The 16,052-nt window shown below is 45.7% G+C and overlaps 1 protein-coding gene across 1 annotated transcript; it reads right to left on the minus strand.

Annotated features, from left to right (window-relative positions):
• Positions 1-358: 358 nt before the first annotated feature.
• LOC132588533 (small ribosomal subunit protein eS12-like) lies at positions 359-849 on the minus strand. Its single transcript, XM_060260948.1, has one exon. The coding sequence runs from the start codon at positions 754-756 to the stop codon at positions 391-393; it is 366 nt and encodes a 121-aa protein (XP_060116931.1). The 5' UTR covers positions 757-849; the 3' UTR covers positions 359-390.
• Between the last annotated feature and the right edge of the window lie 15,203 nt (positions 850-16,052).

Genomic DNA, 16,052 nt, shown 5'->3' on the forward strand with positions numbered 1-16,052 from the left:
TTTTCTGATTAGGTGGAAACATTTCTCAGCAACCCATGATGAGTGGGTAATAAGTACAAATGAAAGGGCCCCAGCCCTAGTTAAACAGTTCTATGCTAAATATCCATCCAAACCCAGAAGGGTGGCTTAGTGGGGGCAGTATGTCAAGCGCACTCATTTCTTGACCATTTTTTACTGTGTAGAGAGCACGTCGCCAGGCCTGCTTTCCTCCATTATTTACAACCCAGAGGGCACGTAGCAAAGCCATCTGGCCCTGGGATGTTTATGGTGTAGGCTAGCAGTTGGTACCTCAAGACATCCTCCCCCTGGTTTCACACAGACAACTCTTATCTGTTCACAGAGCAGTGTGAGAATGTTGTTTTTTTGTCAGGCTCAAAATATTTTATTTGTTCATTTCTTGCACTTGAAATACTCTTCGATGACATCTTTGGCCTGAGATTCTTTGCCATAGTCTTTTACAACCACACAACTGAAGCCCACAACTTTGTGGGGTTTTCCTTCTCTGTCGATCTTGCAGAGACCTACCCACTCACCCAGCTTCTTGTTGTCATCAACCTTTATCAGATTGATTTGGTGTTCAGCACAAAGTACTTCAACAAGCTTGACATACATGGGCTCATCACAGTTGGATGCAAGAACACAAAGATGGGCTTGGCGTTTGTCTAAGGCTTTGGCAGCTTCACGAATTCCACGGGCTAAACCATCATGGATAAGTGCAGTCTTAAGCACTTCTTGAAGGGCGGTGTTAACATCCATTACACCTCCAGCAGCAATGCCTTCCTCGGCATTGGTTGGTGGTAACGCTCCCGCCCGGGGTTGCTAACAGCCTCCACAAGCCGATGCTGGAAAGGCCAGTGTGAGAATGTTTCTGATGTCCTTCAATGGCCTAGGATGCTTTAGTAGTAAATAGATAGTTACTTAGTAACTTTTGAACCCATGACTCAAGCATGCATCTGTATTGTGGCCTTTGATGATATCTTATATAGCAACTTCGTAACCCTTGGTACTCCATTACTCCCAAGACTTGTGTCCTTGGTAGAACTCCTGAGTTTCCTGAAATAAAGATCTTTTGATATCAAACAAAAGGACTGTGTTATTGGAAAATATCGGCGCTTGACATGCTGCCTGCCAATCACTCTTTACACAGTCTTTAGAAAAATCCATGTATAGTTTATCTAGTACCAATATTAGAACAGAATTACATCCACAAAGAAGGTCACTCAAGAGGCTGTGACTTTGATTTAGACGCAGTGCCTCAGAGAGGGTCTAAAGATCATGTTATGAATTAAGGTTTGGTGCTATTTCATATATAACAAGGTACTGGGATAGCTCCGTTTAGTAAATAAGAGTATGGATTTTACAGCAAATTGCACAGGATGTTTTCAGGAGAATAGCTGTGTTGATCTGTGGTAGAAGAGCTAGATTTGAGGAGCTTGGGGAGATTGGAGTGTGAGACTGCTGAACTTGAACAAGTTCAGAACAATCAGTGCCTCCTAGGGCTAAATAGGAACCTAAGTTTCTTATCTTACTACAGATGCTAATTTTCTGCCCCTAAGGATTTTTCCTTTGCGCTAATCTTTTATTTACAATACCTCTTCCACCTTCTGAGAGGGAAATACGGACTCAAGGATCACCATTCTTACTTGTGTCTGATGAAGGCAGCTTTGACTTTCAAAATCCTATTGATCTCTAAGGCTAATGTGATCTTGGGGGGTGTATCAACAGAGGCATAGCATCCAAATCACAAGATGTCACAGTCCCGCGGTACAATGCATTGGTCAGGCAACACCTGGAGTGCTGTGTGGAGTTCTGGAGGCCTCACTTCAAGAAGGATGTGGACAGAATGGAGCAGGTGCAGAGGAGAGCGACGCGGAGGATCAGGGGCCTGGAGAACAAGCCCTATGAGAAAAAAACTGAGGGACTTGGGAAGAGGAAGTTGAGGGGGGACATGACTGCTCTCTTTATTTGAAGAGCTGTCACTTAGAGGAGGGCAGGGAGTTGTTCCTGTTGGTAGCAGAGGAGAGGACTTGCAATCGATACTCCCTCTAAGCTGTAGAGTCTTGCGAGCAAAAATTTTACCTCACGAGCTGCTAGCATTAAAATTGTGAGCTACTGCATAAATTTAGTTTGTTCGGGGGCCATTTTCCTAAACTGAGACAAAAACATGTGAGCCAGAGGCTAAAAAACTGTGAGCTCGCTCATACTAATTCAGCTCAGAGGGAACACTGCTTGCAATAATGTGTTTAAATTAAGGGTGGGAAGGTGCTTTTTCACTGGAAGAGTTGTTCCAGAGTGGAATCGGCTCCCTAGATGGGTGGTGAGCTCCCCCTCACTGGCAGCAGCTGGACAAACACTTGTCAGGGATGCTCTAGGCAGGCCCGGCGCTAGGAGTTCTGGCGGCCCAGTCCAAACCCCGCCCCCAAGAGCTCCACTTGCCTGCACTTTGCGTGTGCAGCCTGATGACATCATCGGGGCATGTGAAGCGCAAAAGCTTGGTCCACCCCATGCCCAGCCCTCTCCCACTTAAAAGGGAGCCAGAAAGACCTCTTCCCGGCTCCTTCTGAAGCAGGAGAGGGCCGGGCATGGGGCGCCCAAGCCACGCATTCTTGTCAGCCCTCTCCTGCTTCAGAGGGAGCTGGGAAGAGCATAAGGGTCGGTGTGTGCAGGGACAGGCTGATCCTGAATTGAGCCAGGAGGATTGGACTAAATGGCCTGGATGTGATTCTATGTGATTCTATGATTCTGTGATTCTATTTATTTATTTATTTTATGATTTATATCCCGCCCTTCCCACCAAGTGGCTCAGGGCGGCTTACAACATAGAATCTCACATAAATTAGGTTTAGGCATTTAAACAGTTAAAATAATTAAAACATTTAAAACATTAAGAGCAGCAGAAATCTACTAAAACCACACTTAGTTTCTTGTGCCGGTTAGTTATAGGCCAACCGGAAGAGGGTTGTCTTACAGGCCCTGCGGAACTGAGCAAGGTCCCACAGGGCCCTCACCTCTTCCGGCAGCTGGTTCCACCAGGAAGGGGCCATAACAGAGAAGGCCCGGTCCCTGGTAGATTTTAAACGGGCTTCTTTTGGCCCGGGGATAACGAGGCCAAATTCTATGATTGTAAGATGCTATTGTACTCAAATCCTGCATAGGATATAATTCTTATTTTTAACAAAGAGAGCTTTGACTCTCGAAAGCTCATACACCAAAAATCTAGTTAGTCTCTAAGGTATTGCTGGACTTGAATCTTGCTCTTCTAAGTGCAGACCAATGTGGCTACGCTCTGCAATGAAATTATTTAAAATAATACAATTATATTTTTAAAAAAATAGGGGTGAAAGATACTATCATCCTTTCTTTCGTTGGTCTCTCCAGGTCATTCTCCAGACAGACTCCTAGAAAAACTACTCATAAGTTTGGCAGGCATTTTTCCATCCCTGATTCTGCATATGGACACGTACTGCTGTTTCCATGAATGGAAATTGCAAACTCCAACAATTGGAAGGTGAAATAATACAGTCGCTGTCAGCACTTTCCCCCCCACCAACGTTAATTAAGGAAGACGTATTGACTCTGATAAAGTTAATGCTACCCGTCTCTCTTAATTGTTCCTGACATTTTGTGTGGCATGCCAATGATGGATCACTCTAAGAACTCCAGGCTGAGCTGGCCAGAGAGTCAAGAGACTCACTTGCATGGTTTACTTTTGATAAGGGGGGGAGAAGAACCTTCCCTCTTAAGTGGCCAGTAGCACCAGGAAAATCCTCCCCTCAGATGTCTGCAGAACAAGGTTTTCTTCTAATCAAAAGAGTTGAAAACCATTTGCAGGCCGAGAGCTAAATTCTTATCTGCCTTTTGCAGGCAGAACCTCATTTAAAGGACCCATTTTCTCATATTGTTACTCTTCAGACATTCAAACGCCAACTCAAAAAGGTACCCAAATTTAAATGTCAAAACAAGATGCATCTAGTTCTAGATGGAATTTGATATTTTTGGGGCTTACAACGATCATCACTGGTTTCTGGAATCACCATTCTTTCATCAGGTGCTCTTTTTAAAATACCAATAGTATCACATGACAAAGTAAATTCAAGAAACCAAACCTTTTAGCAGGACACATTAAAAGGCAGGGAACTTTGGCCCTCAAAAACCCAGTTTGTTTCTAGAGTACCAGAAGGTTCTTTTCTCACGAACATTTCTGCCCATCCATTAAGATCTTCCAAAGAGGGCTTTCTCTACATCTCTGTTCCTACTGCCATCTGTGGTGAGACAAAAGGTGATAGGGAGCAGGCCTTCTCAGTAGTGACACCACAGTTATGGAACACTCTTCCACTTGAGCCTGGCAAACAGCTTAACATGAGGCACTTTGGGCCAACTCAGAGACAGCTCTGAAATCAACCCCAGAAATCCTTCCACACACAAACATCTGCCACTCGTCCCCATCTTGCACTCATCCTATCCTCTGGCCTCTGCAGGTCAGCTCAAAAAGCTGCCACTTCCAAAGCGGTAGTGAATTTCTGAGCCAACAGCCAGTTGCCTGGTCGGTGTCTGGAAGCAGCAAAGTGGATGCAAGGCACTTTGGCGGTGTGAAACCACCAAGCTGCCCCAAGCCACAATCCAGCTTCTGAGCCACCTCCCTGTCGGAACACGTCGCCCTACAGACAGGATGGGGCCACCTCACCCGTGGATGAGTCAGGGTGGCTCTTTTTGGGTCAGCCCAATTCAGAATGCCTCCCAACCACTCCAAACTGCCTGTCTGTTATCACCCTTGGTGTAGTAGTTAGTGTGCTAGATTAGGATCAGGTCTGAATGCCCACTGCTGAGGGGCCTGGAGATCTCCTGGAATTACAACTGATTTCCAGAGGAGAGAAATCACTTTCCTGGGACACTATGGCATTAGACTCCACTGAGGTCCCTCCCCTAGTGAGAAGCCCCACCCTTCCCAGGGTCCACTCCTGAATCTCCAGAAATGGAAGCTCACTGGGTGACCTTCGGCCAGGCACTCTTTCCCTGCCTCACCAGATGGTTGTTGTGTGAGAATAAAAACAGAGGAGGGACAGAACAACACTGTAAGCCACTCTGAGTCTCCTCTGGGGGAAAATAGCAGGATAGAAATATCTAAAACAAATCAATCAAGACTGGTCAGAGGATGCCATGGGATACAACAGTTAATTTTCAATACTATGAATGGAAGAAGAGCCAGAAATATTGGTTCTTCCTGTTGGTGCAAAGGTTGTGAACTCTCTTTTACTCCACTGTGAATCCTACATCTTGGCCTCTCACTTCTACATCAGGTTAGAAACCACAAGGGGTCTACAGGATCCACAAGCCCTTTGCAGAAAACTACACTTCACATAAGGAGTGTGTGATGGACTGCACCTAAAAATCAGGTCTCTAGTGCAGCAGAATCAGAAAAATAGGGGGTGAAGGGTTAACACTCCAAGAGAATTGAGAGCTTGAGTGATAGACTGCTCCTCATCTCTGATTGGCCAGCACCAGCTGTAGGGTTGCCAGGTCTGGCTCAGGAAATATTTGGGGATGGTGAGGGTGGAGCCAGGAGCAAGGGTGTGACAAGCACAAAGGGAATTCTGGCCATCACATTTAAAGGGGCCATACTCCTTTTAAATACTTTCCCTTCACTGAAATTAATGGAGGATGGCGGCACATTCTTTTGGGGCTCATAGAATTGGACCCTCCCCGGGTCCAATCTTTTTGAAACCTGTGTGTGTTTGTTTTTGAGAAGAGGCACTAGATCAGGGATTGGCAACAGTAGCTCTCCAGATGTTTCTTTGCCTACAACTCCCATCAGTCCCAGGCAGCATGGCCAATGGCTGGGGCTGATGGGAGCTGTAGCCAAAAAACATCTCAAGAGCTACCATTGGCCACCCCTACACTAGATACTATCCTTCCACACACAAACAGCTGCCGCCCATTCCCGTCCCACACTCACTTTGTCTTCCAGCCTCTGCAGCTCACTTTTTGAGCTACCAAAAAGCTATCATGCATCTCCACCTCAAAAAAACAGCCCCCTCCAGACCCCAGGTATCAATTCTCCATTATAATCTATGATATAATAGAGTGCCCAGTGGACATTCAACCTCCCACACTTTCTGATAACCCTGAAATGGGGGGGGAAGGCCTCCAAACCAGGGGATCCCCTGCCCCCAACTGGGGATTGGCAACCCTAGCCAACTGAGAAGAACTACATGATCCACCAAGTGCTGAAGAGAGGGCAGTTCAGTTCATTCCATTCTGGATGTTCTGTCAGCTGGAACCCTTCTGAAGGCTGTCCATAGGTTGCTGACAGAGTTTGAAGTCAGTGAGTCTGACAGGAAAAGTCAAACAGGCTCACCTTTGCGTTAACGGTAGTCTTCCTATCCTAAGAATTTAACAGAATTCAGAGTTTGTCAGCGCAAGCTGAAGTAGGCTTTACACAGACACTAGAACAGGGAGGGTGATTTGGCGAGAGTGATGGGGTGGTGTCCTGAAACTCCCTTTCAGGCCAAAAGGAACAGGGTTACCTCTAATGCGGAAAAAATTAATTCCTGCCCAGTTTCTGTGGGGGAAATGGCTCTGAGGAAGACCCCAAGGAAATGGTTTTAGACAACTAAACCCGAGAAGCCATAGCTATTGCAGAGGTTGTCCTTGAAAGGGCAGCTGCTGTGAGAGCCCTCTCAGCCCCACCTACCTCACATGGTGTCTGTTGTGGGGGGAGAAGATATAGGAGATTATAAGCCGCTCTGAGTCTCTGATTCAGAGAGAAGGGCGGGGTATAAATCTGCAGTCTTCTTCTTATGTTCTAGTCATCCCTTGCCTGTTAAATAAACTTAAGATTTCTGTTTGAATGTCATACCATATCAAGTGCCATTTAAAAGGGGGGAAACAAGAGGGCTCCTGCTTTCCCCATCAAGTCCCTGGGCTGGGCTAAAAGCAAAATTATATTCTGAATGACAGGGTGGGACAAACAGACTATCAAACCACAAATATTAGCATGCTATTAACTCAGTCAAAGCCGGGAATAAAACTTGGCAGGAAAATCTGCCTCACAACGGGGGAGTGTCAGGGGTCTGTCATAGGGGGCACCCTTAGGCTTGAGAGAGCTTTGTCCAGGGCCCGAGAAGAATCCTCAGGAGTCCAACTTTGAGCCCCCTAGGCTGTCTGTTTCTTATCTCTAGGCTACAGTTACCCCAGCCAGATAATTTTGGAAGCCAGGTTGTTGTTGTTTTTTTTAAATTCAATTGATGTCCATTTTAAATTTCTGGCTGCAAACAGTGTGGGGGTTTGCCAACTCAGTTGGTCAGAAGCAGCAGTCCTAATCTGAGAAAAGGCACTGCAGAACTCATTTGCTTGAAAACTTTTTTAAAAAATGGTTTTCATAAGCAGTGAGACAGTTTGCTGGCAAGTACATCAGGTGCAGAGCCATTGAAAAAGGAGGAGAAAGCAATACCGCACTGGTTAACTGTTGAATGGCAGTGGTTACAAATTGTTTCATGTTACTTCTCCTTGTTGATTTGAGTTAAATCCCCATTCTATTTTGTTTCTCTGTTGCTGTGAGCTGAACAGTAACAAATGGTTATGTCACCTTCTGGTGTCTTCTGACATCACGATTCCCCCAGAAAGTGTCCCCACAACTGGGTTTCCAGATTTTTCTCCACAACCACAAAGAGCAAAAGGTATCCTATTTTTTTCCTCATGAAAACTGAGTGTTTGTAATGGGAAATGCCACTTTGTCTCTTAGATGAGGTTTGCTGGTCGCACTCCAATTCATTAAAAGTTGTAGTGGCTAAACAGCCCCCAGTTCAGCTCACACCCTGTTCACCAGTCAAGAACAGAGAACTGGGTTTTTTAATCGATTGTTCTTCATCTTTTCATTGCCACAAACAGGTTGCTTCAAGTATTCATTCCTTTCTGTGCATGTGCATTCTACTGTTGCCAGACCTGGGTTGGGAAATGCCTGGAGATGTGGGGTTGTCTCGAGCATGGGAACAGCAGAGGTGGGGGTGGGGAGGGACCTCAGTGGAGTTTATTGCCCTGAAGTCCACCTTTCAAAACAGGCATTTTCTCCAGGGGAACTGATAGCTGTAACCTGCTGGGGACCAGCTGTAATTCTGTGAGATCTCTAGCCACACATAACACTGACTTATACTGAATCAGACCATTGGTCCATCAAAGTTAGCATTTACTCACACTGGAAGAAGAAGAAGAAGAAGAAGAAGAAGAAGAAGAAGAAGAAGAAGAAGAAGAAGAAGAAGAAGAAGAAGAAGAAGAAGAAGAAGAAGAAGAAGATGATGATGATGATGATATTGGATTTATATCCCGCCCTCCACTCCAAAGAGTCTCAGAGCGACTCACAATCTCCTTTCCCTTCCTCCCCCACAACAGACACCCTGTGAGGTGGGTGGGGCTGGAGAGGGCTCTCACAGCAGCTGCCCTTTCAAGGACAGAGTCTCAGAGCAGCTCACAATCTCCTTTCCCTTCTTCCCCCACAACAGACACCCTGTGAGGTGGGTGGGGCTGAGAGGACTCTCACAGCAGCTGCCTTTTCAAGGACAACCTCTGCCAGAGCTATGGCTGACCCAAGGCCATTCCACAGCAGGTGCAAGTGGAGGAGTGGGGAATCAAACCCGGTTCTCCCAGAGAAGAGTCCGCACACTTAACCACTACACCAAACTGGCTCTCCAGGGTCTCAGGCAGAGGTCCTTCACATCACCTACTACCTCATCCTTTAAACTGGAGACACTGGGGATTGAACCTTGGGTCTTCTGCATGCCAAGCAGAGGCTCTACCACTGAGCCCCGGCAACCCTGGCATTCATACCCAGGCTGATGGAGCTCTTCCCACAGCCCACCTTGCTACAGCACTGCTCTGCTGGACAGGGAATTGTTTAAACACACATAAGTCAGTTTCAAATCACATAAGTCAGTCATTTTAAAATGCTGGTTTTTTAAAAAATCCCAAATTCAATGATTGTCTAAATAGACCCTAGGGACATTCCTAGCTAATGATTTGTTGGATCCACAGCATTTATGCACGTGTCGTTTTGAAAAAAAAAAAAGCAAAACAAAGCAATGAAAACCTATTTTGCAACCATTTGGGTTGTTTGGTGCCAAATTTATCTCTGATCAACACAGTCAAAGTTAGACTGCTGAACACATCGGCCACTAAATGGGCACCATCTCTAATCAACATGACTCGATATTATTTCTCTTCAGTATGTGGCTTCAGGCTATTGGAATGCATGCCCTTTTTGAGCACCATCTTTCTTTTATTTCTCACTTCTCCTGAGAGATGCAGGGAATATTATTCTTGCCCAGATAAGAGAGATCCTGTATGCTGTTTTCAAGAGCTACCTTTCAATATTTATTCCGCTGCCAAAGGGCTCGAGCTAAATTCACTTAACACGAGGCAGCCACATGTCAAAGCCTAGTTAAAAATACAATATAACTGGATTTCTATCGATGTTTTGTTTGGCGTTATGATGTAGAGCCTGGCTGTCAGCAGACAGATTTGTTTCCACTGCCTGACGTTGCAAGAATTGACAGGTATATGATCACATAAATACAAAAGTCTCTGGGGACTTCTGCAATTGTGCAGAACAGGATAGAAACATACATTATACCAGTGTCATGGCTTCCACACAAAGAATTCTGGGAAATGTAGTTATTGATCTGTACCCTTTCCCTGACAGAACTACCATTCCCACGTGCTTCTGGGAAGCTCGGCTCAGCTATCATGCAAAAACTAGGGTTGCCAGCTTCCAGTTGGTGGCTGGAGGTCTCCTGTAATTACAACTAATCTTCCAGCAGCAGAGAGCAGTTCACCTGGAGTAAATGGCTGCTTTGGGAGGTGATGTCTATGGCATTATACCCCCTTTCCAAACCCTGTGCTCCACAGGCTCCACCCCCAAAATCTCCAGGTATTTCCCAACCTGGAGCTGGTAATCCTATGCAAAACCATGGCTTATTTTACATCCTTTCTTCAGCACTTGGTGGATGATGTAGTTCTTCTCAGCTGGCTGGGGCTGATGGGAGTTGTAGGCAAAAAACATCTGGAGAGCTACCATTGGCCACCCCTGCTTTGTACCAAGGGCTTGCAGAATCTAGCCTGCAATCCTACATTGAAGAAGAACCCAACATTGTAAGTTATCTTTTAAACAAGATTAACATTAAGTAGAATCCTGATGGTTCAGATCAGACAATTAGTCCAGAACCCTATTTTCCTACAGAAACTAACCAAATGCTTCTTGAAAACCCTTAACAACCCATGGATGTTCCCTAGCCGTCCAGGCACTGAGATCTCTCCCACAGTTGCAGTTGAACTCCAGATATCCAAGATCAGTTCCCCTGGAGAAAATGGCTGCTTTGGAGGGTGAACTCTGGGGCATTATATCTTACTGAAGTCCCTCCCCTCTCCAAATTCCACCCTTCCAAAGCTCCACCCCTCCAAATTTCCAGGAATTTTTCAGCTCAGAGCTGGCAACCCTACTGATCAAAGAGGTTTTACTTCTTTATTTATTTTATTTGTAGCCCACCCTCCGCTGCACAGCAAGGCTCAGGGTGGGTTACAACACTATGATAACATGCAGTAGTACAATCTGATAGGATATGCTTTTGGCTACATTATGATACAACATGGTATGATACAATAATATAACACGATTCAATGCAATAATGAAATAATTTTATTCCGTCATCATGGCTAAATGCCATTAATAGACCATATCTTCTGCCAGCTCAGAAGTTGTCTATGCCAGCGCAGCGACCAGCATCTTGTGGTTTAAAACAACCCAGGAAGCCAAAACAGAACATGTCCGATTCCCAACGAGGAAGCAAAGTAAATCAGCAGGTTCTTTGTTCACCCAGTGTGCCTACGGGCCCTGCGCCAACCTCTTTTCATTTTGGCAGTAGACTTCTGGACATTTGGCTTTGCAATGTTAACACAGTTTTGGATGCTGGCTGTAATACAATTTGGCTCCAACAGATGTGCGTGAGGGAAATCACTGTTGAAAAAGCTACAGCTTGTCAAAAACTCATGGCCAGTGAACATAAGCAACCATTGCGGAGCAGCACACAGGGCCATCTGAACTGCAACCACCTCCCATTGATAAAATTAACATTAATCATCTGGGTGTCTCCATGAAAGTCGCCAACCTCCAGGTGGGGCCTGGACATCTCCAGGCTACAGAGCTCAGTTCCCCTGGAGAAAATGGTTGCTTTGGGAGGTGGACTCTATGGTGTTATACCCTGCTGAGTTGCCTTCTCCTCCCAAAACCCTGCCCGAATCTCCAGGAATGTCCCAACCCAGACTTGGCAACTCTAGTTACACTCCAGGCTGCTGAATATATCATATCAGCTGGACCATGCGTATTTTTTAAAAAATGTCTTTTGAGTTCAGTGTGATCATCAGTGCAAAAGCAGCATTTAATATAATAATAATAATAATAATAATAATAATAATAATAATAATAATAATAATAATAATAATAATAATAATAAATTTTATTTGTATCCCGCCCTCCCCGCCAAGGCGGCTCAGGGCGGCTAACAGCATCTATACATGTACAACAATAGGTAATAGATAAAACTTAGTTAACAATAAAAACATCTAAACATTATAAAAACCCGTTAATAATTTAAAAATTTTAAAATTCACAGTTTGAGTTAAATTAATCTGGCAGCATAATAATATTCTGACGCTGGTGCCTGCCAGTTTAAGTATCTATACTGACGAGAGTCTTGAGACACGGCTACTCTAGGTCCTAATTCAGTAGCCGGCATACGCTTGTTTAAAGAGGACCGTTTTGCAGGCCCTGCGGAATTGGTCGAGATTCCGCAGGGCCCGCACCTCCTCTGGGAGCTGATTCCATAGGACCGGGGCCGCAGCTGAAAAGGCCCGCACTCTGGTGTTTTGCAGCTTGACTTCTCTCGGTCCAGGGATAATCATTTTGTTTTTCCCAACTGATCTCAGTGCCCTCTGGGGTTCATATGGGGAGAGACGGTCCCTCAGGTAGGCTGGTCCTCGGCCATATAATGTTTGATTTCAAAATAGAGAAAGTAGCGCTGACACTATGTTCAGGAAAATGCCGGCAAAATATGTGAACTTCACGATCTATTAACACTGAATTGGACACAACCCATTGATCACTAACTTTCTGTTATATTTGCACTCTGCGAGAGATTTCTCTTTTCTGTAAAAGCTGTTTAACAACATCGAACGTGACGGCTCATGTAAGGTTATGTCTTGGACCCCGTGTTGGGGGGTGTTGTAGTTGTTGAAATGCTATTTAAAAATTTTAATAAAAATTTTAAATTGAAAAAAAAATAGAGAAAGTTGTGTTTCTCAGAGCAAGGCTGACTGTTTTAATAAACAGTATGGAGGAAGGGAGAAGCAGCCCCACTGGCAATCAGACCCCAGGAAAGAAACAGCTCAGTCACTGTCTGGTGTTGGTCACTCACTTTAAAAGATTTCCCAGAATGCCTTCCAGGAGTGCTCCCAGGATGCACCTGCAACCCGCGCAGATCAGGTCAAGGGAGTAGAGGGAGTGATGTAAAGTGGGTGGAGTCAGGGGGTTAAGAAAACTTCTGTGCAAGGAAAAGTTGGTCTCTTTGTTCCTTGGGATGCATGGCTGAGGAGGACGCTATGCTCTGGTCTGGAATCAGGCAGCCTTTTTTTTTGACCATGCTGTCTCCCAGGTAATGGGACATAGGAGCCTTGTAACTTTAAGATCATTAGTGTCTGCCCTATTTTAATATCCATTAGGGTATGTCTGGAACAGGGAAAGGGGGTTGCATTCATGACCAATTTTCTTTTGAAATCCATTTGCTCATAGGGTTGCCAAGTCCAATTCAAGAAATATCTGGGGACTTTGGGGGTGGAGCCAGGAGACTTTGGGGTGGAGTCAGGAGGCATTGGGGTGGAGCCATAAGTAAAGTTGCGACAAGCACAACTGAACTCCAAAGGGAGTTCTGGCCATCACATTTAAAGGAACCGCACACCTTTTAAATGCCTTCCCTACATTAGAAATAATGAAGGATAGGGGCACCTTCTTTTGGGGCTCATAGAATTGGACCCCCTGATCCAATCTTTTTGAAACTTGGAGAGCATTTTGAGGAGAGTCATCAGATGCTATGCTGAAAATATGGTACCTCTACCTCAAAAAACAGTCCCTCCAGAGCCCCAGATACCCCCCAGATCAATTCTCCATTATATGGGAATCGATCTCCATAGGGAATAATGAAGTGCCCAGCAGATATTTCCCTCCCTCTCCTCCCTGCCCCGTTTCTAACAACTCTGAAGCGGGGGAGGGCCTGCTCCCACCTGGGGATTATACAACACACAGAGAGTAACACGGCAAAAGGACAAAAAAAATCAAAGGTACCTAACCCGCCGTGAAAACCAGCTTCTATTATTAAATTATACAAGGTCAACAAAAATAAACACACTCATATACAAATTCCACCGTCATAAATTACAAAACAACCATAACTTTTAGTCCTTAATAGAAAAGGAAGCATTAGCACCAAGAGTCTTCATCCTATGGTAAAACTTCCCATCTCATTCCATGAAATCCTGGTGTAGGTGTTCCTTCAAACATGCTGGCTGTTTGGCCTAACACTTAAGAGAAATTGCTAAAAGGATTATTGCAGCTTAAGAAGCTCATGCGAAACAAGGGTTCCATACGACCTTGTCCTTGGAAACTTGGATTATTGGCTGCATCTTTAGACAGACATTAAACATCTGGAGTACTACACCAGGATTTCATGGAATGAGATGGGAAGTTTTACCATAGGATGAAGACTCTTGGTGCTATTGCTTCCTTTTCTATTAAGGACTAAAATTTTTGGTTGTTTTGTAATTTATGACGGTGGAATTTGTATATGAGTGTGTTTATTTTTGTCGACCTTGTATAATTTAAAAATAGAAGCTGGTTTTCATGGCGGGTTATGTACCTTTGATTTTTTTTCTCCCACCTGGGGATTGGCATCTCTACTCACGAGCTGATGAACTTCCAACTTCTTCAAAGTTAACACAGAGCAACCAAAGGTTCAAGTTAACCTTTCTATGCAAACGACCTCTGAAAAGATGCTGCAACCAACGGAGGGTCAGGGCTGCTCTCACAGCCACTGGGAGCAGCCACGTTGTTCTTCCTGCTCTCCCCTACCGCCCTCATTCAGCCTTAAAGGCACAGGCACACCATCCCAAGAGGAAGCCTTTCCAAGTGGAGTCTGAAGCCTCCAGAGGTGGAAAGGCACATGGGGGCTGTGGGGGCAGGAAGGAGCCTGGGAAAGCAGGAGAACCCCGGCTGGGACCTGGGGATTAGCAAGCCTATTTGCTCATCTAGTGCTGTGCTTGAGGATGCTTGTAAATATCTTCTTTCCAGAAAATCTTTTTTTTTTACTTTGGAGACTGGTTCTCAGTCTCTGTACCACCCAGATCCCTCACCATCTTGGACACACTAGTGCAAGAGGGGCTCTTGGGTGGGAGGAAAGCAGTCTGTGTGCACATGGCTATTTCTCCAGGGGAGCACCAGAGTTGTAATTGGTCCCTGAGGCAACCAGGTTCTGGGTAACAGAGGCGGGGCCTCAGCAGTGTTCCCTCTAAGCTGAGTTGGTGTGAGCTATCTCACTGTTTTGTAGCCTCTGGTTCACACATTTTTGTCTTCGCTCAGGCAAAATGGCCCCAAAGCAAACTAATTTTTGCAGTTGCTCACAACTTTAACGTCACTAGCTCACAAAGTAGAGTTTTTGCTCCCATGAAGGCTCTCAAGAAGGCGGAGGTTACAAGCATCGAGGCACTGCTGTTGAAGATGCAGCTGTGCTGGGCAGGGCATATTTCTAGGATGGAAAAGCACCGCCTTCCCAAGATTGCTTTGTATGGTGAACTTTCCACCGGCCATCGAAATAGAGGGGCACCAAAGAAGAGGTACAAGGACTCCTTGAAGAAATCCCTAGGCACCTGTCGCATCAACCATCACCAGTGGTCTGACCTAGCCTCAGATCGCAAAGCATGGAGGCACACCATCCACCAGGCTGTCTCTTCCTTTGAGAACGCACGCATAGCTGGTCTTGAGGACAAAAGGAGATTGAGGAAGAATCGCACTGCTACAGCACCAACCCCAAATCAGACTTTTCCCTGCAGCCACTGTGGCCGGACCTGCCTGTCCCGCATTGGTCTTGTCAGCCACCAGCGAGCCTGCAGCAGACGTGGACTATTGCACCCTTCTTAAATCTTCGTTTGCGAAGTCAAGCCGAGAGAGAGAGAGAGAGAGAGAGAGAGTTTTTGCTCCCATGACTCCACAGCTTAGAGGGAGTTTTGGGCCTCAGGTTGGGAAGGAGCTAGGACCCATCCCCCTCCCAAAAAAGGGCAGGGGGTGGCAGCGTTACCCAAGTTGTAACCCCTTCAGGAAATGGCAGCGGCAGAGCAGGGACACTGATGCATTTATTCTAACCCTTCCTCAGCAGTGTTTTCCACAGTTACCTGGAAGCCAAGAGCCGTCTCACTTGGCTGGGTCAGTGAAAGCTCTGTTCAGCTCCATCATTTCCCCACCCTCTCTCCCGCTTCCTGTGTGCCTCCACCAGCTGCCACAAAGCCCAGAAGAGTGCTATTGATCCGGCACTGAGTGACAGGAACCCTTCAGCTTTACATGGTGGCAGCTGCTGCATGTCTATGTAACAATTATGCACGCAACAAGGCGCATAATGAGAGAGGGCCACCCAGGGGGGATTAGAAGAACAGGGATGACTTTCATGCAGAAGGAAGCAGGAGGTAATCCAGTTACTCTGAAGAAACAAACATCAAATCTGTGGCTCGCACAGGGGTCGAGGCCTGTCTGTTGAGCAACCTGGAGGGAAACAAACAAACACACTGTGCCTTTCCAGTCCAGAATGTCTTGCAAAAGTCAGAAGCTCTTCATAAAACAACCTCTAGGTTGGGCCGGGAGGCCTCTCAAAATGACAAAGAGCCAGTTTGGTGTAGTGATTAAGTGTGCAGACTCTTACCTGGGAGAACCAGGTTTGATTGGGTCAGCCATAGCTCTAGCAGAGCTGACC

This window comes from Heteronotia binoei, chromosome 20, assembly GCF_032191835.1.
Source record: "Heteronotia binoei isolate CCM8104 ecotype False Entrance Well chromosome 20, APGP_CSIRO_Hbin_v1, whole genome shotgun sequence".
Taxonomy (NCBI): Eukaryota; Metazoa; Chordata; class Lepidosauria; order Squamata; family Gekkonidae; genus Heteronotia; species Heteronotia binoei.

Bases quoted from the DNA above. Each gene is read 5' to 3' on its own strand.
- LOC132588533 (XM_060260948.1), bottom strand. From the start codon at position 756: ATGGATGTTAACACCGCCCTTCAAGAAGTGCTTAAGACTGCACTTATC.